The sequence below is a fragment of the Apus apus genome, chromosome 4, assembly GCF_020740795.1.
Source record: "Apus apus isolate bApuApu2 chromosome 4, bApuApu2.pri.cur, whole genome shotgun sequence".
Lineage (NCBI taxonomy): Eukaryota > Metazoa > Chordata > Aves > Apodiformes > Apodidae > Apus > Apus apus.
Genome location: NC_067285.1, coordinates 109,404,029 through 109,432,002, shown reverse-complemented (window position 1 = coordinate 109,432,002; position 27,974 = coordinate 109,404,029). Strand labels below are relative to the sequence as shown.

At 50.9% G+C, this 27,974-nt stretch overlaps 2 protein-coding genes across 2 annotated transcripts; both read left to right on the top strand.

Annotated features, from left to right (window-relative positions):
• The first annotated feature begins 7,604 nt into the window (after positions 1–7,604).
• CD8B (CD8 subunit beta) lies at positions 7,605–14,427 on the top strand. The gene is made up of 5 exons (XM_051619565.1): positions 7,605–7,797; positions 10,837–11,187; positions 13,526–13,621; positions 14,180–14,269; positions 14,387–14,427. Exons 1-5 carry the CDS (start codon positions 7,752–7,754, stop codon positions 14,425–14,427), a joined length of 624 nt encoding a protein of 207 aa, XP_051475525.1. The 5' UTR covers positions 7,605–7,751.
• Positions 14,428–18,284: 3,857 nt separating this feature from the next.
• LOC127384226 (T-cell surface glycoprotein CD8 alpha chain-like) lies at positions 18,285–20,797 on the top strand. Its single transcript, XM_051618311.1, has 4 exons — positions 18,285–18,388; positions 19,124–19,489; positions 20,032–20,118; positions 20,664–20,797. The coding sequence occupies exons 1-4, from the start codon at positions 18,343–18,345 to the stop codon at positions 20,795–20,797; spliced, it is 633 nt and encodes a 210-aa protein (XP_051474271.1). The 5' UTR covers positions 18,285–18,342.
• The last annotated feature ends 7,177 nt before the right edge of the window (positions 20,798–27,974 follow it).

Genomic DNA, 27,974 nt, shown 5'->3' with positions numbered 1-27,974 from the left:
GCGGGAGGTTCTCAGCAGCACCGGGGCTGGCCCCAGCAGGTAGTCCCAGTGCTGCACGGCCCAGGTCAAGGCTAAAACCTCCCTCTCGTAGTCGGTGAGCTGCTGCTCGGCTGGCGTCAGGAGGCGAGAGGCGTGGGCAACGGGGAGGAGGATGGCACCGTGCTGCTGGCTCAGGGTGGCCTGCAGCCCCCTCCCTGTGCTGACCAGCTGGAGGGCATAGGGCCTGTCCCCCTGGGGACATGCCAGCATGGGGGCTCGCATCACACTCTCCTTCAAAGCCTTCACCGCCTCATCCTGCTCTGGCCCCCACTCCCAGGGGGTGTCCTTCCTCAGGAGGTGGCAGAGGGGGGCAGCTTTTTCTGCATAGCCCTCGACAAACTCCCTGGAGAACCTGAGGAGAGCCAGGAAGGACCTCAGGGTAGTGGCATCGGCTGGTGCTGACACCTTCCGTATTAGCTCAACCCTCTGCTTCTCCAGGGAGCGCCCTTCCTCCCCCAGGGTCACCCCCAGGTAGGAGACCTCCTTCCAGCACAGCTGGGCCTTTGTGGGGCTGATCCTGAACCCCATCTTCTGGACAGCCTCCAGCACCTCTGCCAGCACCTCCAGGTTCTCCTCCTTGGTCCGGGTGTGGATGAGGATGTCACCGGCGCAGGACAGCACGCTCTCCCGGTGGCTGAGCTTCTCCCACATCCTCACCACGTGCGCGTGGCAGATGGCGGGGGTGTTGTTGAAGCCCGGGGGGACTCTGGTGAAGGCAAATTGCTGTCCTTGAAGGGTGAAGGCAAACTTGTGCCAGGAGTCAGGGTGCAAGGGGATGGCAAAGGATGGGCTGGTCAGGCTGAGCACCGAGAACCACTCAGAACCCTGGGAGATGGCAGCCATGATGTCGGGGTACTTGGCCACTGCGCAGGTCCGCAGTGGGGTGACACGGTTCAGGGCGCTGAAGTCAACCATCAGCCTCCATGTTTTCCCATCAGCTTTCCGCAGGGGCCACACCGGAGCGTTGCAGGTGCTCTGCTGCTCCACCAGCACCCCCTGCTCCAGCAAGGTTTTGATGGTGTCCCACAACCCGTCCGCAGCCTCAGCCGGGTACTGCGGCTGTGGCTGAGGAGGGGGATCCGGCCCTTTGACTGCCACGACAGCATCAATCTGCCCGCAGTCCAGCTTGCTTCGTGCCCAGACTTGGGGGAACTGCTCTGTGACCCGTTTCACCCGGGGTTCCCACTCAGGGTGGACAAGGAGCTCAGGGGCTTTCACTGCCATCACCCTGTGGCTCGCCGGGATGACAGGCACGTCACTCTGAGGGCAGTGTAACAGCGCTTGGTTTGCCAAGTCCACCACCACCCCCATAGCTGTCAGCGCAGAGATGGCTAAAATCCCTGGCTTTCCCTTCATTTCCATTTTCCCAAATTTTTCAGACCCTTTGGCAGTCCCAATTTCAAAGGGTACGGGCCCAGTGAAGGGCACAGAGGATTTCTGGCCGTTTGGCCCCGTCAATTCAATGATTTCAGAGGTTTGGAAGAGCCCGGCTTTGCCAGGGGCCAGGTTCAGAATTGAATAAGAGGCACCAGTATCAATTACCATCACTTGTCCAAGCACCCCTCCTCCAATAGTTACATCAACTATCAGGCGCCCCCACGAATCGGTCTTAATCGGTGCCACAAAAAGGGGCGATGCGGGTGCCTGGCAGCCCTATTGCTGAGCCTTAGACCCCGGGTCAATCGGGTTGGAGCTGCTGTGCTTTTTGACCTCGTGCAGGGCCAGTTTTCGGAAGAGCTCCGCATCCGGCAACCCGTCGATGTCCTCCTGCTTCTCGTATTTTATCAGGCGCTTCCTCAGCTCGGCCCGCCACAGGTTGGACTTCTGAAACCTCATCCCTTGCTGGTTCTCCTTGCCTGAACCACCCTTGCCATCAGGTTCTTTTCGGTTGTCTCCTTGCATTTTTCTCATCCCCCCAGTTTGGAAGGACATGGCTGAGGTTTTGCCTTTCTTCCCCCCTAACATGTACCCTGGGAATGCCTGCTTTTGCAGCTCAAAATTCTGGGTCAGGATCTGCTCCAGCTCTGACAGCGGCTTCCTGGCTGCATCCCCACCAGCAATCACCCGCAATGGGGGGGTCAGCCCCACCACCAGAGGCTCCTTGAATTCGGGCCTGTCAAAATCAAGGGGGGACTCTTTTGAGCCGGGCAGCCCAGCCATCTGGTAGAGCATCTTTTTACGGTTAACATAAGCATCCGGACGCTCCTCCGGGTTTTGTTTCTCCTGGTGGAAGAGCACTAAGGGGTTGACCTCTGGGAAAAACAGCTTCAGCACAGCTGACTGGACGTGCCCGATGTCCTGGACATTGCCCATCTGCACATCCCCCGGCAGAGCCGCAAAATCATCTGGTTTCATGCACTTTCTCACCACGTCTATCAGGTCACTCACTGAGTTGCCACTCTGGGACCTGGGCAGCTGCTGAGCCCTGGACAGCCAGTTGACTGCAGTCTCCTTTGTCAACGGGCCCAGCATCTTCCCCACCGTTTTGAGCTGCTCAGGGGTAAACCAGAGCACAGCCCTGTTAGTATCTATGGCCTGGAGTGGGCCGTGGCTGGCTGGCTCATCGGGGGGGCTCTTTTTAATTTTGGAAGCCTCCACCTCCCCTCCCTGCAGCTGGCACACCTCCTCCCGCAGAGGAGCGTAGGGGGACGGCCTGGTGGGGCCGTTGGCACCCCACACATCATCCTCATAGTCATAGTGGGGCGTGTGCGGGTCCAAGGAGTCCTCTCCCTCCCCGTTCCCGAACCGGCTCCGCTTGCCTTGAATGGCAGCCACGATACCCCTCGACACCCCCAGCTCCGCCTGCAGCTCCTGGATCTTGGCGTGGCACACCTTATGGTCAGGGCCAGCGCCCCGGTCCCGCTGGACGTCCTGCAGGACCGCCCGCACGGCGCTCTGCGCGTCGTGGGTCTCCCCGATCCATTTGCCAACCTCCTTCTCCAGCTCCTCTGTTTTCAGCTTCTCATAGCCCAGCTTGCTCTCCAGCCGGGTGATCTCCACCGCGCTCCGCAGGGAGTCCCCGCACAAACCCTGCACCTCTGCCCGCAGGTTGTCCACCTGCATTTTCAGCTCGACCTTGGCCTGCTCCAAAGTCTGCACGTTCTCAAGAGCCTCCTTCAACAACTTAGACAACTCCCTGCTCACCATCAACAAACCCTGCAAAGCCGCACGCTTCTTGCACTTATTGGTGGGTTTGGGCTTTTTGGACTCCTCCGACCAGCTCTCCCACTGCTGGCAGAGCTGCTGGTACGCCTCTGGTCCCTGGAAAGACCCCGGGGACCAAACTGGGGGGAGACACTTCTGGAGCACAAACTGCTCCAGCTTCCAGTTGCTAACAATGTCACTCATCATCGTGAGGGGAACGAGATCCGAAACGGCTCCTTCTCAGGGCAAAGCTACCATAACACCAGCACCAGCAACACACCTGCGGCCCCACCACCCACCCCTCCAAAAAGTGCCCCCCCGGGGAGGTGCCGAGCCTGGTAGCAAAGGAAGGGGGAGGTGGGGACGGGTGGCCGAGGCCCGGTGGGCGGCAGCCGCGACCCACCGGCTCCCGGGGAGGGGGACGGGGAAGGGATATGGGAAGGGGTGAAGAGAAGCAGAGGTGTAGTAGGAGCCCGATAATAAGATCTCACCAATCCTTGGCTGGATGTCCTGGCAGTCCCGGGATCCTGGAGACGATCACCGCAGAGGTCCGGCAGGTTCGGCACCTTTGAGGCAAAGGTGTTGGCGAGGTCTCGTCCGGGTGGCCTTTTATAGCCATGGCAGGTCGTTGTTTGGGGCTGATAACACCTCTGCTTACTTCTTCGGTGTTGTTTTTCCTGCAGGTGCTGCATCCCTCCCTCTGTCTTCCCAAGGACGCTTGCCTTGTCTTTCCTTATCCTCCTTGGAACTGATTAGGGAGGTCGAAATCACATGGGAGCAGCTGCACTGCCCCTTATCTCTTTTAAGGGGGGGCCCAGGATTAGTCACCACTCACTCATGCTAACCTCTGCTTCCACCAAGTGTCCTGAAGAGGGAGAGCTGGAGCCTATCCCCACAGCATCCATCCTCTCAAAGGCCCCCAAGGGACTTCTCGCTGCACACACCGTTAGCACCTGGGTTTTGGGGGGCACATTACAAATGGGGCTCACACCTGACACCTGTCACACACACGGTCCCCCAAGCCCCCCCTCCAAGCACAAACTGCTTGCTGGGGGGAGACAGAATGGCAGGAGAATTCACACAATTAGAAGTTTCATTCCACTGGGGCTTCTGGACTTCAGAAGCACCATTTTTCCGTGCAAACAGAAAACAAACCAGCCCACGGCACTCTGACATAGACCTGGGGGGTACCCCATGATGGGCACAAGGACCCTCAACTCTGATACTGCACCAGCTGAAGGACAGCTGTAAATCTGCACCTGCAAAGGCAGACAGACAGACACACACACCCCCCCCAGCCTCGTCCTACAAACCATGTCTCAGCTCAGAGCAGTTTAGAAAAGAAAACTCCACCTGCTTGATTTTCCTCCTGCCATTACACTAAGAAAAAGTAGAACTCGCCTTACTCGGTGAAAATGCCACCATTTTTGTTGCTGTTTTTCCCCTTGATGAAATTACTCCAGCAGCCACAGCCTTCCCTGGAATGAAAGCATTTCAAAAAATTTTAAAAAGCAATAAAATATTCACTCATGGCTGCTTAAGTCCTGGGGAGTTTCTACCCAGTGGCCCGTTTTTCCCCAACAGGCCCTTATTTCCAGGTTCTACTGGTACTGGCTGAGTTGGACCAGCCTTGAGCAGCCCTCCCCAATCCCTAAAATCAGCCCTTATATCTCAGAAAGCACAGAAGGAATGGACTTTTTTTTTTCCTTGTTCTTTATGGCAGCTGTTCCACCAGCTTGGCATTTACACCCAGCTGCAACTACCTTTGCTGCAACGTGGGAGTTCAGCAGGGATGAAACCCCACCCAGGTCCTGCTTCTCATCTGCAGACCCCTTGTCTACAGACCCCTTCCTTCTACCCCGCAGCTTTGCTCCAACCCACCCCGAGGGCAAATACTTTAAGAAACCCTTCAGAGAGAGAAAATATAAAGCTGTTGAAAATGTAACAAAACTGGTGAAAACACAGGAAATTAGTGTTGGGATGGTGAGGTAGCTGGGATGTGGGCTGAGAAAATGAAGTGCTCCTGGAATGGGTGAGGAGGAAAGAGCCACAGGGAGAGCACTGAGATGGGACAGGGAGCTGGCTGGGCTGGGGACCAGAGTGGTTGTCTTTTATTTCAGAAAAAGAGTAAATTGTGCAGGCAAATAACACTAATATGCTGAAATTCAGCGATCTCCTCCATCTTGCCCCGGCCCTGAGCCAAACACTCGTGATGAGGAGCTGCTGTGCCCCAACAAGGTCACCAACAGATCTTGCTTGTGTTAAACAGATCAGTTCAACTTACACCCTTTTCTCCTCCCCGGTTTTCTTCCCAGCACAGCAGCCCCAAACAACCTGAGGATGTTATAAACACCAGCTGCTCGCCTGCACCTTCCCACACTGCTTTTGTTATTGTTGGCCATGGGCTGCCAGACAAAGGCATCCCACCTCCAAAATGTTTTCTCCTAGGAACACCATCCAGTCCCAAGAACATTCTGGCTGCTGGTAAATATCTGAACTGTGATAAACAGCAGCTTAGAAAAAAATAAAATAAAATAAAAGTGATTCCTTGTTTCTGCACACACACTATATTTTTACATTGCAAATGTTCCTTTTTCTTTACATAGGAGACATCCTATAGGTAAAAGTGCTGCAGGGTAGTGTCCTAAAAATGCTATAAAATCCTGGGGGATACTCCCCAACCAAAAGTTCTCCTTAGAAAACCCAACAGATCTGCTTAAACAACCCAGTGTCACCAGCCTTGCAGCAGAATTTGGTGCCCAGTTGTAATGTGCTCCATGTCCCAGGGTGTAATGGTGACAAAAGCCACCTCTGGGAGCACTTTTGATCCTGGCCAGGAGGCCAGAAGATGCTCCAGGTGACAGCAGCAGTGAGAAAAGGGGGAATGTAGCACAGCATTGAGACTGGGCTCAACTCACTGATTTCACCATGGGGATACAGGGAAGATTCACTTGCAGTGGCATTTCTAATCTTAAAAACATAAATACGCCCCTAACCGAAAAAAAATAAAAATAAAAATGAGGTGTTCATACCCTGTTCTGGGGAGGTCCAGATTTGGGAGTTATTTGAAACAAAAGAGGAAAGGTGAGTAGGAGGTAAGGAGGGGAGAGGCAAGGGTTGCTGCACCCCACACTGGGGGCTGAGCTCTGAAAACAGGAGCTTAACTGCACTGAAATGCATTTGAAAACACTAAAAATTACTTTCTGGGGGCCAGGAAAGGGTTAAGGAGAGATTCAGCCCACCCAAATTTTAGCTGCTGAGCCCTTGGTGACAAGAATTTTGGTGGTTAGCAACCCACCTCGGGCAGGAAATTCTTTTAAACAGAAGAAGGGAGGGGACATGTTACAGCAGCATGGAAAAACCTGGTCCAAAATGGACCAACGCATGACGCGGTACAAGATGAGAGACAAGATGAGTTCTTCCTGTTCCTCTGCCAGCTCAAACCCCGGGGGACATTTCTCAGTGTCCCCACATGAGACCCCCCCTGGGAAATTCCCCCTTGATGGGAGCCAGTCCTGAGGAGATGCTGAGGCTTTGCGAGGACCACGAGTACCTGCACAAGGCGGGGGGGCATAAAAGAAAACTGAACCCTGCTTGGCAGCCAAGGGGGCAGTGAAAAGTAAAAATAATAAAGAATTTATTTTCTTTCTTTTTTTTTTTTCCCCCCCAAACACAGAAATACTGGAGGCTGCTGACAACAGGTTCACCCCTGTAATTTCACATCATGTAACTTCACTCTTCCAGACCCCAAGTACTTCAAACCTCTCCCTCCAGAAGCCATTTCAAAGCCACTCTGATGTTTTATCTACCATTTTAATACTTCTGCATCTGAGCCACGTGCTGTCACAGCTACCACAGCAGCGCCCAAAGCAAGGTGGGGAGCCCCAGCAGAATTTCCTTATTTCTGTGGTTTTTCAGCCACCAAATTTCTTTGAGGTTTCTTGCTCTTGGCTTCAAAGATTGCTGTGATGCCTCCAGCCTCTGCTTTATGGCAAGCTCATTTGGCAGGCAGCATTTTCCAGGCCCAGAGAGAAACACCTGCTAAAGACTCTGCTGAAGAAAACAACCCCATGCCTCAAATTGCATTTTTTTCCTTATTTTGAATGATTTTTCTGTCAATAGAGGACAAATCAGCCAAAATTCGTCCTCTTCTGCTTTTGTTTTTAACACCAAGAGCCAGTATTTTTCTTTTTTTAATTGCCTGGATCTAGATGAAAAGGAGGAGGGAAAACTAGGTGATGAAATATGATGGAATCATAGTTAAAAATCAATTCATTTTCTTTTTTTTTTTCACCCCAAGGGGGTTCTTGGGGATCCCGTGTGGTGCTGGGGAAGCGCAAGGGGACGCTGCCCTGATGCACACCTGGACTTGGGGCTCAGCACAGCAGAAGCTGCAGGGCTGAGGCTCTGGGTGCTGCCGTGGCAGACGCTCTTTGGCAGCTGTTGGTGAGACATCTGTGTCCAGCTGGAGAAGGACCTCCTGGGCTGAAGCCAACCCCACCACCAAGAGGTGACCGGGCGTGGAACCGGGGGAGCTGGCACGAAACCCCATCATTGACTCCACCACCATGGCCCAGCCGTGGCTCCATCTCTGCCTCTTCCTCCAGATGCCAGGTAAGAGGGACACATCTCTTAAGGGTTGTGGGCACCTAGAATCATGCTGGAGCCTCTCCTCCACCCCACTTCAGCACGTAGGGTGTGTTGCAAAGCATCCAGATGGTGACAGTTTAAATCTATGGGCACAGTATAGATCTACAGGATATTATTACCTATCACTGCATGATTTTGGACAATAACATGCATAAGCTTTTGGCCAGCCCTGAAAAGGTCAGGCAGTTGAGATGATCATTCACAGAATCACAGAATCATCCTGGTTGGAAAGGACCTTGAAGATCAAGTCCAACCATAACCTAAATCCACCAACCATAACCTAATCTACCCATTCAGTGCTTAAATCATGTTGCTACGCACTGTATCTACATTTATTTTAAACACTTCCAGGGATAGTGACTCCACCACCTCCCTGGGCAGCCTGTTCCAGTGTCCAACCACTCTTTCAGTAAAGAAATTCTTTCTAATATCTAGTCTAGGCCCCTTCCAACTGAAATAGTCTTCTTTTTGCTTCACTTTGCTTTGCTTCTCTTCACTTCTCCCTCTCCTCTCCTCTCCTCTCCTCTCCTCTCCTCTCCTCTCCTCTCCTCTCCTCTCCTCTCCTCTCCTCAGTGCAATATATAATGGAATAGACACCACACAGTTTGTTTTAACTGCACCCTCTTAGTGCAGACAGACTGTGGGAAGCTGCTGATGGAGAAGTTGAAGTAGCACCTGTCTCCTCTGCCTGTGAAACGTGCAGACAAACAACATCCCAGAAAATTTACTTCTAAATCTATCCAAGGGCTGAATGTTTCTCAAGGGCCACAGCTAGAATTGGTGTGTTACAACACCAGGCTGCCTTCTGCTTGTTGCAGGAGGTCTAGACTGAATATATACAGTTGGTGTCGCAGCAAAGGGGTAGAACGAAGCTTTACAGGCAAATTGTGCCATCCGTTCTTAGGTGGAAATTGTTGAGAGCTTGAAACCCTCATTAAATGTATGTATTAGGGTGATAGCTGAGGTTGTCCCTGCCAGACATCCCAAGGCACTTCACTGGCACCACTGTACAATTAAAATATCATGGAATGATAGAATGCCTTTGCTTGGAGAGGACCTCTAAGGCATTCCATCCTTCTATGATAATATCCTATAGATCTACATGGGGGCGGGGGGGGGGGGGGGTGTCCCTGCTGACAAAACCTCAATAAATTAGTTTGCTCTGCACGTGCAAAGACAAAAGGGACCCTTTCTGAGCTGCTACAGGCTGGTCTGGCCAAGCACATGGAAACAAACCTATCCCACCCTGATTCCCTGTGGTATCCTGTGAGAATATACACCAGGTAAGGGAGCAGGGAGGTTTTGGAGGATGAAGGTGTGGCAAGGATGAGCTTTCCTGCTCTGACTCTGTCCCAGCTTACCCTGCTGGAATTTTACCACTGACTCAGAGCTCAGCTGAGCATTCTCTAGCATCCCTTCTCATCCCTTCTTACTCATCTAAAAAATCTCTCCAATACCTCAAGGAAAAGGTTTTCATGGGGTTGATTTTCTTGTGCCCAGCAGAGTCAGACCTCAGGGGACACTGAAGCCACCATGCCCCACAGCCACACACAGTTCATCCCCTAAAAAAACCACACGACTGGTCGCCAGAGCAACATTTGGGAAGATTGCTGAAAAAGAAAAAAACAACAACTCTGAAAATCATGTATTTTAATAACAAGGAGACATTTATACTGTCTCAGCACCAGAGGATGTGGTGAAAGGCTGCAGCTGCCACCGTGCAGCGCCGGAATTTCGGCACCACAGTATTAGGGCTGAAGGCTGCTCATCTCTGCAGCACCTCAGCAGTGATGGGGGGGCATTGATGCAGGGACAGAGAACATCTCTGAACCTGTGGCAGTCACCAGAGCCTTCTTCTCTGCTTGTCCCCACTGGGGAGATGGAAGACATCAGGGCCATGAGCCACAGAGGTGGCTTCAGGTGTTCCTGTGGCCACTCAAATCCATTCCCACACCAGTGGGTCTGCAGGGCTGCGTGGGGCTGTTTGCAGCCACCACTACCAGCAGCTTTGGATTTTGAAGGAATAGGGGCATTTTAAGGTAAAAAAAGAAAAAAAAAAGGCAAAAAAAGCCAAAAAGCCACGTTTTGTGGAGCTTTTTTGCACAGCTTTAAAACACGCCTGGGAAACAGACGGGGGAAGAGAGAGCACCCTTATCTTCAGAGGGCTGTTTTTCACTTGGTCTTGGAGTATCTGCATCTTTGTAGGACTGTTTGCTGAACAGAAAGGATCACAAGTCACCTGTTATCCTTTTCACAAGGACACATCCTTGCTCACACACAGACACCCCTCACATCTGCCTGGGCCAAACACGTCTCAGATAATTTCCACACAAGCTGCAAAGCCCAAACAGGACGATGTGATGCCAAACAAAAGCTTTCAACCTCTCCACCACCCCTCCCTCCCTCTCCTTCCCCAGGTCTGGAAATCCATAGAAAAATAATGTTTTCTGAAAGCTAATACCAATTTGGATCATTTTGAGACGTTTTGCATGGTTTTGATCTTTTTATGCACCTGAGATGACATTTCTCAGTGTTACATCTGTTAGAATAAAAATCTGGCAAATCATTTAAGAGGCTCAGAAGAAATCTGTTGAAAGGGGGGTGAAACATACCCAGAAATGAGAGGGAAAAGGAGGGCAGGAGGGGTGAAGGTGGAGATGCCCTTCCCTGCACATACTGCCCCAAGGATACCCTCCTAATCCTTCCCCCAACCCTCTGCCTGCCCACTGAGCCTCCTCTCCAGCTGAGTGTTCACAAGGCAAACTCTACCTGTATAACTTGGCTTGACCAAAAACCAGTTGGGGCACCCAAAAAAGCTCCGGGGGGAATATGGGAGCATCCTGATAAAGATGCTCCCGTTTCTCACTTGCATGATCCCCTGGTCTGTGACCACTTGGTCCTTTTAAGCCCACAAAGGAAATCTGTGCTTAGCGTGGAAGAAAATAATGACAATAAATTAATAACTGTATATTTCTGACTCTTTTTTTTTTTCTTTTTCCTTAGGCTTCTGTATGAATCTACTTTTATCCCCGACTCCAAAGCATATTTTAGCCCAAACTAACAATAAAACAGAAATCCTCTGTGAGCTGAAGAAGGAGCATACTGGGGTGTACTGGTACCGCTGGAGCCAGGAGAGGCAAAATTTCCAGTTCTTGATGTTTTCCAGCATGTTGGGCAAAGCTGTGTATGGCACAAACATCAGCCAGGAGAAGTTTCGTGTCCACGGGGCGAGTTCCCGCAGCTCCTACCGCCTGCACATCAGCCAGCTCCATGCCTCAGACAACGGCACCTATTACTGCTCCATCTCCCAGTCCTCCCAGCTCCTCCTGGGCACTGGGACACGGCTCAGTGTAGGTAAGCAGCACCCCCAGGGCTCCAAAACGTGCCCCCAGCAGGCTGCAAAGAGGTCCCCCGGGCGAGGGGTGGTGTGTGTGGGTAGAGCCTTCCCAGTTTAGAGATGCAGGGTTGGGGGGGCTCTGGGGTTTTTCCGAAAAGACCTATGAGGCTGGGTAAGGCAGAAAATGCAGAAAATAGCTCAATTCTAGGTCAGCTGCATGTGGTAGTCATTTTACCACCAGCACTTGCTCTGCTGTGGTCATGCCTTGAGCACTGTATTGGTCATAGAATCATAGAATGGTTAAGATTGGAAGGGACCTTAAAGATCATCAAGTTCCAAACCCCTGCCATGAGCAGGGAACCCCACTACTACATCAGGTTGCACAAAACCTCATCCAACCTGGCCTTAAAAACCTCCAGAGATGGGGCATCAACAACCTCCCTGGGCAACCCATTCCAGTTCCTCACAATCCTTACAGTGAATAACTTCTTCCTAATATCTAACCTAAATCTCCCCTCTCAGTTTAAAACCATCACCCCTTGTCCTATCACTGCCCTCTCTGATGAAAAGCCCCTCCCCAGCTTTCCTGGAGCCCCTTCAGGTACTGGAAGGTGCTCTAAGGTCTCTCCAGAGCCTTCTCTTCTCCAGGCTGAACAGCCCCAACTCTCCCAGCCTGTCTTCATAACAGAGCTGCTCCAGGCCTTTGATTACCCTTATGGCCCTTCTCTGGACCCTCTCCAACAGGTCTATATCTTTCCTGTGCTGAGGGCACCACAGCTGTACACAGTGTTTTAGGATTTCTATGGGAAGTCCCTCAGCCCCTGGTATTGCCATGCCCTGTGCTCTTGTGGTACTTTGGATGAGAGGCTGGTTGTGTGTCCTGCTCAGCTCCTGGCTCCTTCCATGCCCTGGTTCTTCCTTACCCTTTCTCCAAGTGACAAGAGCAGCATCAAAGCCAGAGGGCATCACCCCTGGCATCTCTGGGGTGGGTCTGACTGCAGGTTTCAAACCTGTCCTTCACATAAGGGATCAAAATGGGATTTGTCCCTCAAAGCTCACGACCCACCACCATTGGGGAGCTCCAACCAGAAACCAGAGCTCTCTGCAGGTGGCACTGGGGGAGTGATGCTTTACAGACCCTGGGTCATCCAGCAGCTCCTTTCAGCCCCTTTTCCCCTTGGCCACAGAGCAGGACATGATGTAGAAAAACTAATATGTTTGAATTAGGATTCATCCCTTTCTTTGCAGGCTTTTAGGGAGACAACTAACTTATTTAACCAGTTAAAAAGCAGCCCCAGTGCTCCAACCCTTCTAGTTTGTTTTAATAGTTTTGCAGATATGCCCTGCACCTTGGGCTGGCTGAGAAATCTCTTTTGGATTCTTGCTGGCTGAAAAAAAAAGCTGGTTTAAGATAAAGGGGAACTGTTTTTTTTATCAACTGGGCACCATATCTATGTGCAAAGCAAAGCATGAAAAACAGGGCTGAGATTCAACATGATCAAGGACACTCCAATTAAAACTAAACACCAGCAGGTGATCTGGAAGGACTCAGGCTTTGATGGCTATTTTCTTTTTTCCTTCAGTACACATGATAAAACAAATTGTCTGGAAGTTTCTTTCTTTAAGCCTATTCTAATGTAAAAAGGGAGAAATTGTCCAGAAAAATCCCAGACACTTGATGTCTCTCACCTTTTCATGTAAAAGAATGGTGGTTTCCATAGGAACTTCAATCCTGGATAGAAGCAGAAAAACGTAGTTTCAAATCACCCAAAACTGTCAATAAGTGGTGTCTGAGCAGTTGGATGTACAGCTGTTTAATGACATTACTGGGATATTTTCCAACTTTACAGAGAGATTAATGCTCTCCATTATAATTCAGATACACCATAATAAATCTTGCCTTCATTTTATCAGGAAAAAAAAAAAAAATTAAAATCCAATTTTTGAGCAAAGAATAGAGCAACCTGACTATGGAAATGATCCAAGGATCCCTTAAAAGCTCCTCAGAGCTACTGAAATCTGCTGCTACCCGTGATTTCATGCAACACTGATCAGATGGTTCCTGGAATTAAATGTAGCTCAAGGAAGTTTCCTTTTCCCTTTCTTAACCTTCTGCCCCTGCTTGCCTGGTATCTGGTTTTCATTAACACTTTTACAAGCTCTTGGTAACTCCTGTGGGCACCACAAGGTTCAGGTCAAGCTCCCACCCCTCCAGATGACCCAGGACTTTGTGGGCATCCTCAGATGGGGCTAATTTTAAAAGCCAAAATTTCCAGCCCATCCTGCCTGCTTGTTTGAGACCTCCACTGTAGTCGGTGCCATATTGACCACCCTCTTCTCCTCCTTATCCACCAGTTGATGTTTTGCCTCTGCCTCTGAAGACCACTCTGGCACCAACCTCCAAAAAACCTGTGCAGTGCATAACCAAAAGCAAAGCTGCCAGCAAGAAAGGTATGGCACCAGGTTGGCTCAGGCTGTTTTGCAAAGAGGGGTTGCTGAGCTTCTGAGGGACCCCAGGGTTCAACTGGAGGGTGTCCAGGGACAGGGGAGGTGGCAACCACAAGAGGACCCTGCACGGGTGGGCATCCAGGTCTGCCTAGACCCACTGCTCCAGGTGGAGCTGACCTCTGCCTTTATGAGCGGTTCCCTGGGATATACAAGGGTTTAGGAGGTACTTCCATTTAGCTCTGCCTAAGCTCTGGTGTCACTTGGGTGTGCAGCCCCTGTGGGTGCAGTGTTAGTCCTCCAGGCATGGGAAATTCCTGTATCAGAGAGGACAGCACAAAAAAGGTCACTGGGGCTCATGGCCAAGTTCCCTGCAATGCCTTCAGATGTAATACATCCCCCAAGGGATGCCCAGGGTGATGGTCTTGTCCTCCACTCCTCCTGAGGACGTTCCTGGCTTTGCTCTCCTCCCCACCCTTCATCCCCCAAAGCTGCCAGGGTGGGATGGTGCTGGGTGCTGATCTGGGAGGGCAGCTCCACACCATCTCCCCTCCTGCTCTCCAGGTGCCTGCAGCCCCCTGGTGTGGGTCCCGCTGGCCACCGGTGCCCTGGTCCTCCTGCTGAGCCTGGTCCCCACCGCCCACCACCTCCACTGTAAGTATCCCGCCAGCCCAGGGGGACAATGAGGGGTGTCAGACCCCAGGACAGCCCGGGAGCAGGATGGGGAGCTGGGAGTAGGTCCTGGGGCTGATGGACACCATCTCTTCCCAGATCTGCGGCGGAGGCTGTGGCTTCGTATCCACAGGCAGTAAATCCCAGTGGCTCTCCCCAGCTTGAGCAGGCAGGGAGAAGATACCAACCTTTCCTGCATGGTGCTGGGCCCTGCCTGGATGTGACCTGGGGAGGACCTTACAGGATGCAGACGTGGGCTTGCACTGTGAGACAGACATTTCTTCCCTGCCATGGACCATGACTTTAATATTTTTCCTTGCTACAAGAGCTGGCAAAAGGTGCAGGAGCAAACCAAAGGCTGGTAGATCAGACTTGGTTAATGAACACTTTGAGAGCAGACAGCAGGGGCAGGTCGCTGCACAGCTTGTGAAGGCCCTGTCCAGGCATATTTGTTAGAAATAGTGAATATATTCACTACTTCTCAGCCATTCTGCTCTGCAGGCTGGTGTCCGGTGGCTGCACAGGGTGCAGGACATGGCTGCGTGACAAGCAAAGAGCCACAGCCTCTGCCTGAGAAGGAGTTAAGGCAGAAGTACAGCTCCGGGGGAGCAGGTCTGGGAAGGCAACTTCTCCCACAGGAGGCTGCAAACAGCCCAGAGTGGGAGAGGAAAGCCAGACAAAGCCAGGCACCCAAGGCCAAACACCTGGCACAGCCCGAAGGCCAACACGACCTCTGAGAGCAAACGGCAGCTGGGGGCTGGCCCGAAGCCCAGCAGGGTGACAGAGTGACAGCAATGTCCCTTCTGGTGGCCCTGTGTGCTGGGGGAATGCCCGTGTGTGCTGAGCCCTCAGCAATGTCCGTGGGCTCAGGCCCATGGGTGCTGAGCCCCGAGCACTGCCAGAAGCAGGATAGGTCTCCCCAGGGTTGCTAACGTGGCTCAGCCACTGCCCAGAGGTGCCAGCCCAACGTGGGGCTGGAAATCCAGCACCTGGCCAAGGGCAGGTGGCACTGGGTGCATCCCCAGCCCCTCATCTCTGCTGAACAGGGCACAGGGCTGTGTCAGCTGCAGCGAGTGCCACAGGAAGGGGGTCAGACACCTCCTGTCCCCACCAGCACAGGTGGGAAGGACAGCAGCTGTTTTTACAGCTGAAGAAGATACAGGGTATTCCTGTCCTGCCTGTGTCCTTACAGCTGCCCCAGATCCAAGGACCGTGTGGCTCCAGAATCCCCAGAGTTTTCCCTCCCCTCCCAGCAGTGGGGAACTGCTGCTCTCCCCTCTAATTCATATTTTCTGGAGGACTTGATCTCAAAAGCAGCCGTGGGTCCTCCCTGAGATGGATGTTTCCCCTAAATGACACAGAAATGAAGCAGGCAGGGGTGCAGGCCGAGCTGGCCTTCCTGGGCTGGGATGCCCACCCAGGAGCTCAGGTGACCCCAGGCCCCAACCCTCCAGGGATGCTGCAAGAGGGGTCCCCAAGCATCCCTGCCTCCAACACCCCACACCAGCAGCACACTCTAGCCTCTGTGAATGCTTAAGTGAACTAAACCCACCATTTTTCTACCCTGCAAGGACTCCGTGCACCAACCTTTGCTCTAGGAGCAGAGGATTTGTATGATGAGGACAGCTACAAGGAAACCCCTTTGAAACTCCCATGGGCAGACATTTATTTTTTCAAAACCAAGAGCTTTTCCCTCTGTCTGCAGCTTCTTTTGAAATCCCAGCTCTTGAGACAACCTGACCTTACTGTCCACCCCGGCTTCACTTCTCCCACCTCTTAGCCAGCACAGGAATTGGCCTCCCATGACACTGGGTCTGGAGAGTGAAAGACAGGCTGCAACACTCCAACCCTCCTCTCCCACAGGAAGGGGAGCAACCTCAGGGATAATCCTGCCTGCTCCACTCCTCCTCCCTCCATCCCACCCTCACACCAGCCCCATGGTGTCCAACCCTTGCTGAAACCATCTCACCTTGACAGACTTCAGCCACCGCATTATCCCAACTCCAGTAACACCCACTCAAAGGACAGGGATTCACCCCTCAGCTCTCTGCCCACCAGTAACTGTAACAGCCAGCAAAGCATTTGCTCCATGTCTGAATTCCCCAATTTGGCTTCATTGTTCCTTTGTACTTTGAAAAAAACCTTGAAAAATCCCCAAACTCCATATCATCTGCATGCAGTGAAAACAGGAGCAACATCCCTGGCTGTCCCCTCCCGTCTAAACACAGGTTTGTGCAGTTTAACAATGGAAATAATGAAAAAAATTGCAGTAATTCCTGTAATCATCAATGGGGTGTTTTAAGACAATAAACCTCAGAGAGGTTTTAGCAGCAGGTTTCACAACTGCACGAGCCAGTGGAAAAAAAATAATAAAAATCACCATTTCATAGATTTTTTTTTCCCCAGAGCGTATACAAGAAAAAGAGATAGAAACACTAATAAAAAGATGGTGTTATGTCTGGGAAAATTAGACTGGTCCCTGATATCTGCAGCTTCTTTCATTTCCTTTCCTACTCATCACTGTGCTGAGAGCACGACGACAAGACCAACGAAGGGTCAGGGACACCCCAGGTCCTGGCACGTGGGGAAAAAGGGATGTTTCCATCCTGAAACCTAACAGGAAAATCTCTCTGTGCATCTCTGCTAATGGCACAGTGCCCAGATCCATGAAGGGAGAGGGACAGGAATGGCATCACCTGTCACAGTATCACAATTAAGGGAGTCCATAATTTACACTTTGTTCCCTTCCAAGGATGGACCAGCCTTCTATCACCTCCTGCTGTCACTCTCCTCCCCCCCAGCAAGGAATATCCATACCTAGAAGGAAAAATAATTACATTTTATATATAACCCCAAACCCTCACATGAGAGGTTAATAAACAATGTCATCTTAGATGGCAAAGGGAGATGCCACAAAGACAAAAGGCCTTGGAATAGGACCAGGAGGGGTTTGCAGACCTATGGGCACAAAGTGTGACCTGTGTTTTGCCCACCCCCACCAATCATCAGCCAACAAACTGTAAAAGAGGTAAAATAAATCATGTTGCAATAATGTCATATTATTATTTTATCATTTATATTCTATACTTACATTCCATGTATATTACGTATTCTATAATTATTTGGAAAATGGACTACAGAATATATAATTATATATTCTATATTATTTTTAAAATACTACAGTTATTTTTTCAATAAACGTTCTTTTCAATAAGCAGGTATATCTTGAAAGCATTAAAATATTCAAGGAGAGCAGAGCAGAAATATGGGTATTTCAGGCATGGAAGTGAATACTCTTCATGTTTTTGTAAAACTTCTGTAAATGGATTGATAAAAAAATTGGCAGCCTTTCCAGAGTGTCTCAGTTGCTGATCTAATACTGGCAGGGCTCAATTTTTCTTCATTCTTTTAAGCTGTCCAGTCATTTCTCTGTGGAGGGCCTGAGTTTTTGTCAGAGAAACAAGGGAAACCAAATCAGGTGCAGCTGAAAACATTTGATTGAAAACAAGCTACTGACATGACAGCAGAAGCAGTACCTGATTTTAAAGATCCTAAATATATAGTTATATAAATACATAACTAAATATATAACAGTTAGTTATCACCCCTCTGCAGCAGAGTGCAAACCCTAACAAACATGTTCCCCATCCCGATGTGCCAGCACATTCACCTTCATTGGAACCATGCTGAGACGTGGGAACCAGGAATTTTCCCTGTTTGGTCTCACAAAGGTTCTGCTTTTGAAAAAGCCCTGGTGAAACTGCTGCTGTTGCTTGTGCAAAGCTCCAGAAAGCATCACCCATACCCACAGGCAAGTGGTCACCCGGAGGCAGCAGCAAGGTTGAAGCTTGTTGGCAGGGCGGAAGCCCCCGTGGTTAGAGAAGAAAACCACAAGGAGTTTAACAAAAGCACGAAACATGCCCCCGGGGCACGGGGCTTTCTGGTGGGTTTCAGCTCACAGACCACCCCAAAGAGTGACTCAGCCTCCCAAGGCAGCAGGAACGATCCTCTCTGCTCCGCTGCACCGTCCTGAGGACGGCCACCCTTGGCAGGAGATGGCCAGGGCTCCTGCACTGCTCCTTCTGCTGGCTCTGGAGCTCTGTGAGTATGGACACGGGGTTCTGCATCGCACTCGCCGGGAGGGGCAAGTAAACCCCTTCCACTGAATCCAGGACGTTGGGATAAACAGCCAAAGGGAGGTGGGGGGTGCAGGAGCTGGACTTGGTGATCCAGGCTATCCAAGGAGGTGGTTGAGCCACCATCCCTAGAGCCATCAAAAAAGACAGATGTGGAGCCAGAGGAAAGGGATCAGCGATGGATGTGGCAGAGTTAGGGTGGTGGTTGGACTCAATGATCTTGAAGGACTTTTCCAACGGGAATGATACTGTGATACTGTGAAAAGCAAACCAAGGAGGCTGACTTGGGGGTCTGCTCGCTCAGCGTGCAGGTCACGGCAGCATCGCCTCAGCCAGCGCGGGGCAGCCATGGGAAGGGAGCCCGGGTAGAAAAGTGCTGCTGGAGGAGACAGGGAAGGGGGAAACCAGGGGATTTAGCAGCCTGAGGTTCCAGGGAGACACCAGACAAGCTGGAAGGGGTAACGTCCCTGGGAAGGCAGCTGAAAGGCTTTTCAGAAGGGCTGCACCCACCTCTAAAGCCCAGGTGGCTGATTGCTGAGCACCCTCCACACGCAATCCCAGCAAGGACTCCTTCAGGTCACCTGGACACCATGGTCCTTCCTTGACATTCAACCTCACGCCGCATGGACAGCGAAGGAGGTGTGCACAGAGGGGACACAGCTCTTCCTGAGCTGTTCCCATGAGGATGTCTCTCCCACAGGCTGCCTTGGGATCCGTGGCCACAGGTACCAGATGACAGCCAGGTTTCGTGACAGGAACATCAAGCACCCCCGGGAGGGAGAACAGCTGGAGCTGGAGTGTCTGACCAACAAGGATGACTCTGGCATGTTCTGGATCCGACAGGACATGGGTGGGACCCTTCACTTCATTGTATTCATCTCTTCCCTGTCCCGAACCACCTTTGAGAGGAATGAGAGGACATCCACACGCTTCTGGGCATGGAAAGATGGCACGATCTACCGGCTGGTAGTGAAGTCCTTCACGCCACAGGACGAGGGGAACTATTTCTGCCTCATGAACAGCAACCAGATGCTGTACTTCAGCTTTGTACCTGCCTTCTTCCTAGGTCAGTAACACCCCCTACCCAACCTCACCTAGCTCTGCCAAAATGCCCAGCACCTCCTGCCTCTGCCCTTTTTAATCCATCCCCTCTCCCACAAACTCCTCTTCCCTGCTTGCGTGCTCAAGGCATCTTGTGACCAACTCACTGGTCCTCCTGCCAGAGGCTCTGCTTCCAGCCAGACCCAGCACCACCTCCCCATCCCCACTTCTCCAGCCCTTTCGTGGCTCTGAAGGGATAAGACCACAGCAAAGTCCACCACCCTGTCCTTCCTCACCTCATGTAGGGCCCAAAAGTCCTCCCAACCTCAGGTACTCAGGCTTTTGGAGGGTGGTGGCAGAAAGCAAGAAATGAGGAGCCTGCAACTCCTTATTTGTCCTTGGGAGACCTTCACTCTGGGAGTCATCATCCAAAGGGGGCTCTTTGAAGAGCCCTACAGTGGCCATAGGAGCAGCCGTGGCCTGGCAGGGCTGAGAGAGTAGAAGGGCAGGAGGAAGCTGATTTATTTTGTTGTCCTGTATGCTACATTCATTCATTTTTGTTTACAGTCACCACCACAGCAGCACTCACCACAGCAGCAGCCACCAACCAGACTGACATCACCAGGGACCCCTGCCTGAAGAGCCCGGCTCCAGGTATTCCAGCTCCAGGGAGGGAGAGGAGAAGAGATGGGCTCCAAGGAGGATCCTGCAGGCTTTTTGGGATGAGGGGGAAGGAAAAATCCTTGAAATTTGGTGAGGGTTGGATAACTGGGTGTGTGCAGCTGGAGGGGTTAAATCCCAACATGTCCTTCCAGGTAGGAAGGCTAAGGATGACTTCCAAAGCCTCAGGATGTCTCATGACTGGGTACATCAAGAAGAGGTGGAGGGAGGGCAGAGCCCTGGGGGCTGGGGCTGGTCTGAGTCCCAGCCAGGGACACAAAAACTTTTGGCTACGTGTTCTCCTCAATCCCTAGGAACACGTTGAGAGGGGCATTCAGAAACCCTCTCCAATAGGGATGACACCCACACTGCACTTGTGGACATGCCTGGCACCCACCTCTGCCTCGCAAGCCAGGGGAAGCCCTCTGCTTCAGCACCAGCCTCACTGAACACCAGGCAGGCCCCTTAGCTCCAACACAGTTGGCCTTAACACCAGCCGTGACCACCTGGAGGACCTTTCCTCTTCTCTATTCCTGCAGACACCAGCAAGGAGAAAGAGCTGAATTACTTCTGTGACATCCTGATCTGGGTTCACTTGTCAGTCACCTGCCTCCTGCTCCTCTTGGCCCTGGCTATCACCATCATGCTGTGCCAATGTAAGACTCACCCCTAAACCCCCTGTAGATATTCCTCCAGCCCAAAACCACAGCCCTGTCCTTCAGGGGAATGGATCTTCTAGCCATGTCCTTTAGGCAGGGATCTGAGAACCAGGGCACAGTCAGCCCAGGAGAAGGACACGGCTAGAAAAATCAGTGTCCATCTCTTCCTCACCAGCAGGCTTAGCCTGAGACATAATTATCAAGTTCTACAGCACAAGGAAAAAAAGAGATGATAAATAGAGAACACTTACTCCATCAAACTGCTTTGGCTCTACGGTCCTTGAGCTGGTGTCTTAGGGGCTAAAAATGGGCCTGCAAGTTCTAACGCCGAGACTCCCATGAGCAGCTCAAGCTGCAACCAAACGAGCCACTTAATTACACAGGCTCAGGGACTGCAAAGGTTGAAGCAGTGATGCAAAATCTCTGGGCAGGCAAAAGTCCTTTGGTGAAATGTCAGGTTTGAAATGTCTTCAAATTACCCTGAGCAAAGCAGTGAGTGCAAGCACCTCAAAATCCATTTAACGCTCGTTGAAATCGGTTTAACTTCCTTTGGGGAGTGCCCTGATACCCCCAGAAATGACAGAGCTGCCATTAAACCAGCTCAGCTCGTTTTCCTGGAACACCAAAGAGTTGCTGCTGAATTAGCCTAGCTAAATCCTCACTGACCCCACGGCCTGGAGCTGGTGTGAGATAAATTTACCAGCTGACCCACTGCTTAAAAGTGCAGTTCTTCAGCATCCTTCAGCCTTGAAAAATACTCATGGCCACAGCCTGCAGCAACAGGAAGGAAAACACGAAGAAAACACCAACGAGCCACATCCAAAATTCATCCTTCCCAAGGCAAACAGCTGATGCTGCAGCAAAGCACCTGGAGCTGGTCCAAATTCCCTCTGAGGTCACCAGGAGCCAAGAGCCTTCCATGTGCACCAGGATTCCCCAGTGACCTGCAACAATGTTAACCTGCCAAGGCCCTCAGTGATTTATTTCTGCCTTCTGATGCTGATGTGAACCATCAGTGAAAAGCCATTAGCTACTGATCTAATACTGGCAGGGCTCAATTTTTCTTCATTCTTTTAGGCTGTCCAGTCATTTTCTGTGGAGGGCCTGAGTTTTTGTCAGAGAAACAAGTAAAACAAATCAGGTGCAGCTGAAGACATTCAATTGAAAACAAGCTAGTGACAAGACAGCAGAAGTAGTACCTGATTTTAAAGGTCCTAAATATATAAAAAAATACTTTTGCAGAGTCCTAAACACAGATGAGTTGGACAGGCCTACAGAGAAAGGAGGAGTAAGATCACTATTAATTGATTACACTTGAACTGCATGCAAAGGGAAAGGAGATACCTATATCCTTGGTGCTGTTTCAATTCCTTCTGATTTATCCTGGGCCAGAAGAGCTCTGTGCACTCTAGCTTCTTATTAGATATCTCCTCCTGGCAGGAAAAAGGGCTTCACAGCAGGACTTCTAGGCATCCAGATCAGCCCCGTTAAAGGGGAGCTTTGGAACATCTTCTCCTGCCACCGTATGCAACAAGACACATCCCAGAAGCTGAAAAAAAAAATAAATAAAATAAACAAATCCTGATCTTTCCTAGCTGTTATTGGATGGTGTTAGTGCACAGACACAGCCCTACACCTGCTCACCTCAGCAGGGGCACAGAAAAGGCCCTTCCCCAGCTTCCAGAAGCATCCAAGGCACTAGAGCCCCTCTCCGCACACACCAGCTCGCCTGGGTGCTCCACTAGGGCAGAGATGAAACAGTTCACAGGGACCTTAAATATGGAGGTGTTGTTTCCTCTGTATTGGCAGTTATTCATAGTGACACTTCTACAAATACATATTATTATATCTAGTTATATTATCCCTCATCTATTTTACATTACACGTAAGTATATAGAATATTTTCAATACAATTATAACATATATCATAGATTACATTTAAATGTATTTTAGATAACCGTATTATAGGTATTATTTTTATATTAGTTCTGTTCATATAGATATGTGTGTGTGTGTTATTATCTACATATTGTCAAGAAATAAAAGAAAAAATACTAGGAGGAAAAAATGCCTTCAGGCAGTGTCGTGGTTTGGGCCCAACAGGACAACAAAGCACCAGCCCCGTGGCCGCTCACTCAGCTCCCCCCTCACACACTCTGGGATGGGGAGGACAAACCCAACCAGAAGCTCATGGGTCGAGACAAAGCACAAGGAGGGTTCTTCACTGATTAAGGTCCCGGGAAAAACAGACTCAACTTGGGGAAAAACTAATAATTTAATTTCACACTAATCAAACGCACCCAGGACACAGACACACCCAGAGCAGGGCTCACACACGTGACCCCCACCCCTCCCTTCTTCCCGCCCAAATCCCTTCGTTCCCGGTTTCTCTCCCTCCTTCCCCCCAGCGGCACAGGGGGATGGGGATGGGGTTTAGAGTCAGGTCACAGGCTGGTGCTTCCTGCTGCTCCTTCCTCCTCAGGAAGAAGGATTCCTCACAGTCCTGCCCTGCTTCCCCACGGGGTCCCTCCCATGGCAGAGAGTCCTCCACCAACCTCTCCTCCATGAGTCCTTCCCACCAGGCCCGGAGCTGCTCCAGCCTGGGCTTCCCACAGAGTCACGGCTGCTTCGGGAACAGGCACCTCCCCTGGCCCGGGGGCTTCCATGGCTGCATCATCCCAGGCCACTGGCAGCAAATCCAAGTTCACCCCTCCTGGTGCCTTCAGGGAATGTTCCACCACGTTCCTCCACGAGTGCAGGGGCACAGCTGCCATCTCGCCGTGGGCTGCAGGGAAACTTCTGCTCGGGCATCTGCTTCCCCTTCTTCCTCACCAACCTTGGGAGGACTCTCTGCCATGGGAGGGACCCCGTGGGGAAGCAGGGCAGGACTGTGAGGAATCCTTCTTCCTGAGGAGGGAGGAGCAGCAGGAAGCACCAGCCTGTGACCTGACTCTAAACCCCATCCCCATCCCCCTGTGCCGCTGGGGGGAAGGAGGGAGAGAAACCGGGAACGAAGGGATTTGGGCGGGAAGAAGGGAGGGGTGGGGGTCACGTGTGTGAGCCCTGCTCTGGGTGTGTCTGTGTCCTGGCTGTGTTTGATTAGTGTGAAATTAACTTGTTATTCTTTCCCCAAGTTGAGTCTGTTTTGCCCATGATCTTAATCACTGAAGAACCCTCCTTGTCCTTGTCTCAACCCATGAGCTTCTGGTTGGGTTTGTCCTCCCCACCGTGGGGGGAGGTGAGTGAGCAGCCGTGGGGCTGGTGCTTTGTTGTCGGGTTGGGCCCAAACCACGCGGGCCAACAGCTAAGGAAGAGTTAAGGGTTCTGCACTAAAGTATGGGATGATGGGAAACAGAGTGTCAGAGGAAATGGACCTGAAGTCTTGTAGCAAACAGCTTCCTTAATGCAACACATGGTAATGAGATCTCATAGTTGAGAATATAAAAACCACTGGTTTGGTTCAGAGCAAAGGTCTGTCCAAACCACTCTTCTTTCTCCAGCATTGGCTACGAGCAGATTGCTAAGGAATCATGAGGACAAGACAACCATATCTGGCACTTTCCCTTGATATTCAGGTTATTTTTAACTAAAAAGGTTTCCTGGGCCTGTTGCTGTCTGTTGTGTAACCCACAACGGACCCCTCTCCCAGGCTCTGCATCCTCAGTGTCCTTTGGCAGGGACTTCTGTTTGAGGATGAGTTTGTTTGTTTTCAGCCTGACCCACAAGTTAGATTGGAGCTGCCAACTCCAGATGTGGCACTGGCAGAGTAAATTGTCACCACTCCCCAAAAGGTGCCATCATGGATTGCTGATTGCTGATGGAAGGGACCTAAAAGATCACCTAGATCCAACCCCCTCCATGGGCAGAGACACCTCCCACCAGCCCAGGTTGCTCAGAGCCCCATCCAACCTGCCCTTGAACACCTCCAGGGATGGGGCAGCCACAGCTTCTCTGGGCAACCTGTGTCAGTGTCTCTCCACTCTCACAGGAAGTAATTTCCTCCTAAAGTCTAACCTAAATCTCCCCTCTTCCAGTTTTGGTCCATTGCCCCTTGTCCTCTCACTTCAAGCCCTTGTAAAAAGCCCCTCCCCAGCTTTCCTGGAGCCCCTTCAGGCACTGGAAGGTGCTCTAAGGTCTCCCTGGAGCCTTCTCTTCTGCAGGCTGAACAGCCCCAACTCTCTCAGCCTGTCTTCATAGGAAGCCACAAAAAGCTGTTCAAGGAAAACTCATAACACATTCAGGTCTTTTTGTACCAGCCTCTCAGCTGAGCTACCAACAACATGGAGATTATGGAGATTTTTGACCAAGTGAGCAGGTTAGAGGTTTACAACATGGAAAGAGCAGAGCACAGGAGTGGTTTGCACTCTGTGTTTTAAGGCACGTGGTGTTTACACAGAGCACCCAGGAGACAGTGCAGTTTTGGCCACTGAGGTGCAAACAGGCAGCTACAGTGGAAAGAGCCTGTGGATCTGGTGAGTGACAGTTGCACTTGATGTTCTCCAAACCCCTTCAATGCTGCAGCTTTGTAAAGAAAAGGGGGCAGCAACTTGCTCATAAACCACAGCTTCATTTCACACCGGAAGAGCTGTATGCTACAGTCTCAGCATGTATTTTTCCTCTCTTTGAAACAAAAGGTTTGCAGCTAAATTCTGAAATCTTCATTAAGTTTCCATTCCTCCTTAGGAAAGAGATCAAAGGTCAATGACAGGAAGGATCAGCAATGCTGAAGCAAACACAATTCAGTGTCACACCCCAGGTCACAGCTGTGGACCACTTGCAGGGATCACACAAGACCTGCTCACCAGCAGCAAGGTTGCATCATTGCTGAGCAATGGGATGTCCACCTGAGGCACTACGAGGAGATACCATGGGCAGCAGAAACAGTGGATCTGGTAGAGCATGGGCATTTGGATGCTCCTTTTGTGTCTATCATCCACCCACCACAGCATCATTCCCATGTCCTGAGATGTGCTCCTGCTGCCAGCCACACAATGTGGTCAGACATCCATGCACTGTCTGATGTTACAAAGAAGCTAAAGAGTTTCTTACCACTATGCAAAAGCTACTGATCCTTCCACAAAACAACTAGGAAATCAATCACATCTAAAACCCAGCACCTCCTCCTGCTCTGATGCCCCAAGCTCCCTCTCATTTCCCATCTCTGCTCTGTGAAATGGATGGAAGCCAGCACAAAGAAAATTAATCCTAAACTCACCTCCTGCCAAGTCCCATTCCAAAAATGTGGATCCTCATCAGTCTGTCTCTTCCCTGTGTGGTTTTGTCTCTTCTATCCTTGCTCCTGTCTCCTCCTGCTTAATTGTTGGACAGTAATTAAACGCAGACTTAGGCTTGCCTTAGTATATAAAGATAAACCTAAGTCATAAGTGACTTAGGTTGGAGTTCACCAGCAATCACAGCCCTGCAACCTCAGCTATGAGCAAAATAAAACATACGGGTAGGTTTGGGAGAAAGAAAGAATCACCTTCTACTGCCTAACCAGTCTGTCTGGTCTCCTGACATCTCTTACGCGATGCTCTGCAGAAGTTATTGGTTATTTGAGATCTTCCTTCTTCCTTAGTCATGTCATAACTGTGGCACTACAACAGAAATTGCTAATAAAACTTGTTATTAATGCCAGTTTCACTGATTTGACCTTGGTCCTCAGTCTTGCCTTAAAAGGACATATTCATTAGCAGTTTATTGCAGCAGCACAAAGGGGAATAGCTCCCCCTGAAGCCACCTCCTGTGACTCCCCAGCATGAGCCATGAGGAGCAAGAGGAAGGACACCCAGCAGAGGAATCTCTGGGCTCCTGTTTGGCACCTGGAACAGAGTCACAATACAATTTACTGCAACTCAAGGGCAAGAGAGAGGAAAGATGTCACTGCTAAGAAAGTCACCAGCCCTCCACGGATGATCATTTAGCTGCACAGGTTCCCCCAGCACCTCCATCACCACATCTTGGAGGACATGCACTACGTGCAGTAGTTAAGTATCCACCCTCTACAGCAGAGTGGAAACCCTGACAAACATGTTCCCCCTCCCCATGTGCTAGTACATTCACCTTCATTGGAGCCGTGCTGAGACGTGGGAACCAGGAATTTTCCCTCTTTGGTCTCAAGAGGGTTGTGCTTTTGAAAAAGCCCTGGAGATGTCCTATTCTGTCACTGAAATCTGATAGTGATGGAAGGGAGGGGAGCCTCACATAACAATCCTGGTGGACAAGAGACACCAGCTCACTTCAGCATCCCAGAAAAGATGACAGTCAACTGTAGTCATCTACAAGGCAGGCCCATGGCTTCAGCTCCTTGCCTGTGTTCCTCCATCAGCCCATGAAGACAGGCCCAAGAGCACCTCATCCCATTATAAAGGGAGAATGAATTCTCCTTAGGATGAGGAGATAATAAATTGCCCACTGAAATCAGAAGGGCCTACACAGGTAGCATCACTTAGATATCTCATCTGGAGACAGCTGGAGAGCCTTGCAAGAACCTCAAGCCTGCCCAAATCTGCTGTTTCAGGTAGACATCACAAGCATCACAGCCTCATCAAAGTACCAATCTCACACCTCCCAGCAGGCCGAGGAGCAGCTTTCCTCACTCACCAACAGGCTTTGATGCTCAATGAAATGAACCCAGTTCCTAAGCCACTTTCCATAACTCATCTCTAAGCAGCAGCCACAAAAGCAGAGGCACCAAAGCCAGCAGCACCCAGTTTCTGACTTGCTCAGGAACAAGGGGCTTTCTGTGCAAAGGAGGGACAGAAGAACAGCTCACACAGAAAAACAACTAGAAGGAAAGCCAGAAACGGTCAACTGGAGAAATAAATAAGACACCACAGCCTCACAGTCTGGTGAAACAGCTGCTGTAGTTTGTGCAAAGCTCCAGAAAGCATCACCCATACCCACAGGCAAGTGGTCACCCAGAGGCAGCAGCAAGGTTGAAGCTTGTTGGCAGGGCGGAAGCCCCCGTGGTTAGAGAAGAAAACCACAAGGAGTTTAACAAAAGCACGAAACATGCCCCCGGGGCACAGGGCTTTCTGGTGGGTTTCAGCTCACAGACCACCTGCCTTGCACAAAGCAGCTTTTGCAGAGCAAGTGCAGAGAACAATTGAGCACCTGAAGAACAGCTGTGTTCTGCAGTGCATGTGCCTGGAGATAACAAAGACACACCAGGAGGTGCTACGGGACACC

Excerpts from the sequence above, each read along its gene's own strand:
- CD8B (XM_051619565.1), top strand. The coding sequence starts at position 7,752 with ATGGCCCAGCCGTGGCTCCATCTCTGCCTCTTCCTCCAGATGCCAG. Across the intron at positions 11,188-13,525 it reads TGGGACACGGCTCAGTGTAG|TTGATGTTTTGCCTCTGCCT; the intron begins GTAAGCAGCACC and ends CTTATCCACCAG. Across the intron at positions 14,270-14,386 it reads CACCGCCCACCACCTCCACT|ATCTGCGGCGGAGGCTGTGG; the intron begins GTAAGTATCCCG and ends ATCTCTTCCCAG.
- LOC127384226 (XM_051618311.1), top strand. The coding sequence starts at position 18,343 with ATGGCCAGGGCTCCTGCACTGCTCCTTCTGCTGGCTCTGGAGCTCT. Across the intron at positions 18,389-19,123 it reads TCTGCTGGCTCTGGAGCTCT|GCTGCCTTGGGATCCGTGGC; the intron begins GTGAGTATGGAC and ends TCTCTCCCACAG. Across the intron at positions 20,119-20,663 it reads CCTGAAGAGCCCGGCTCCAG|ACACCAGCAAGGAGAAAGAG; the intron begins GTATTCCAGCTC and ends CTATTCCTGCAG.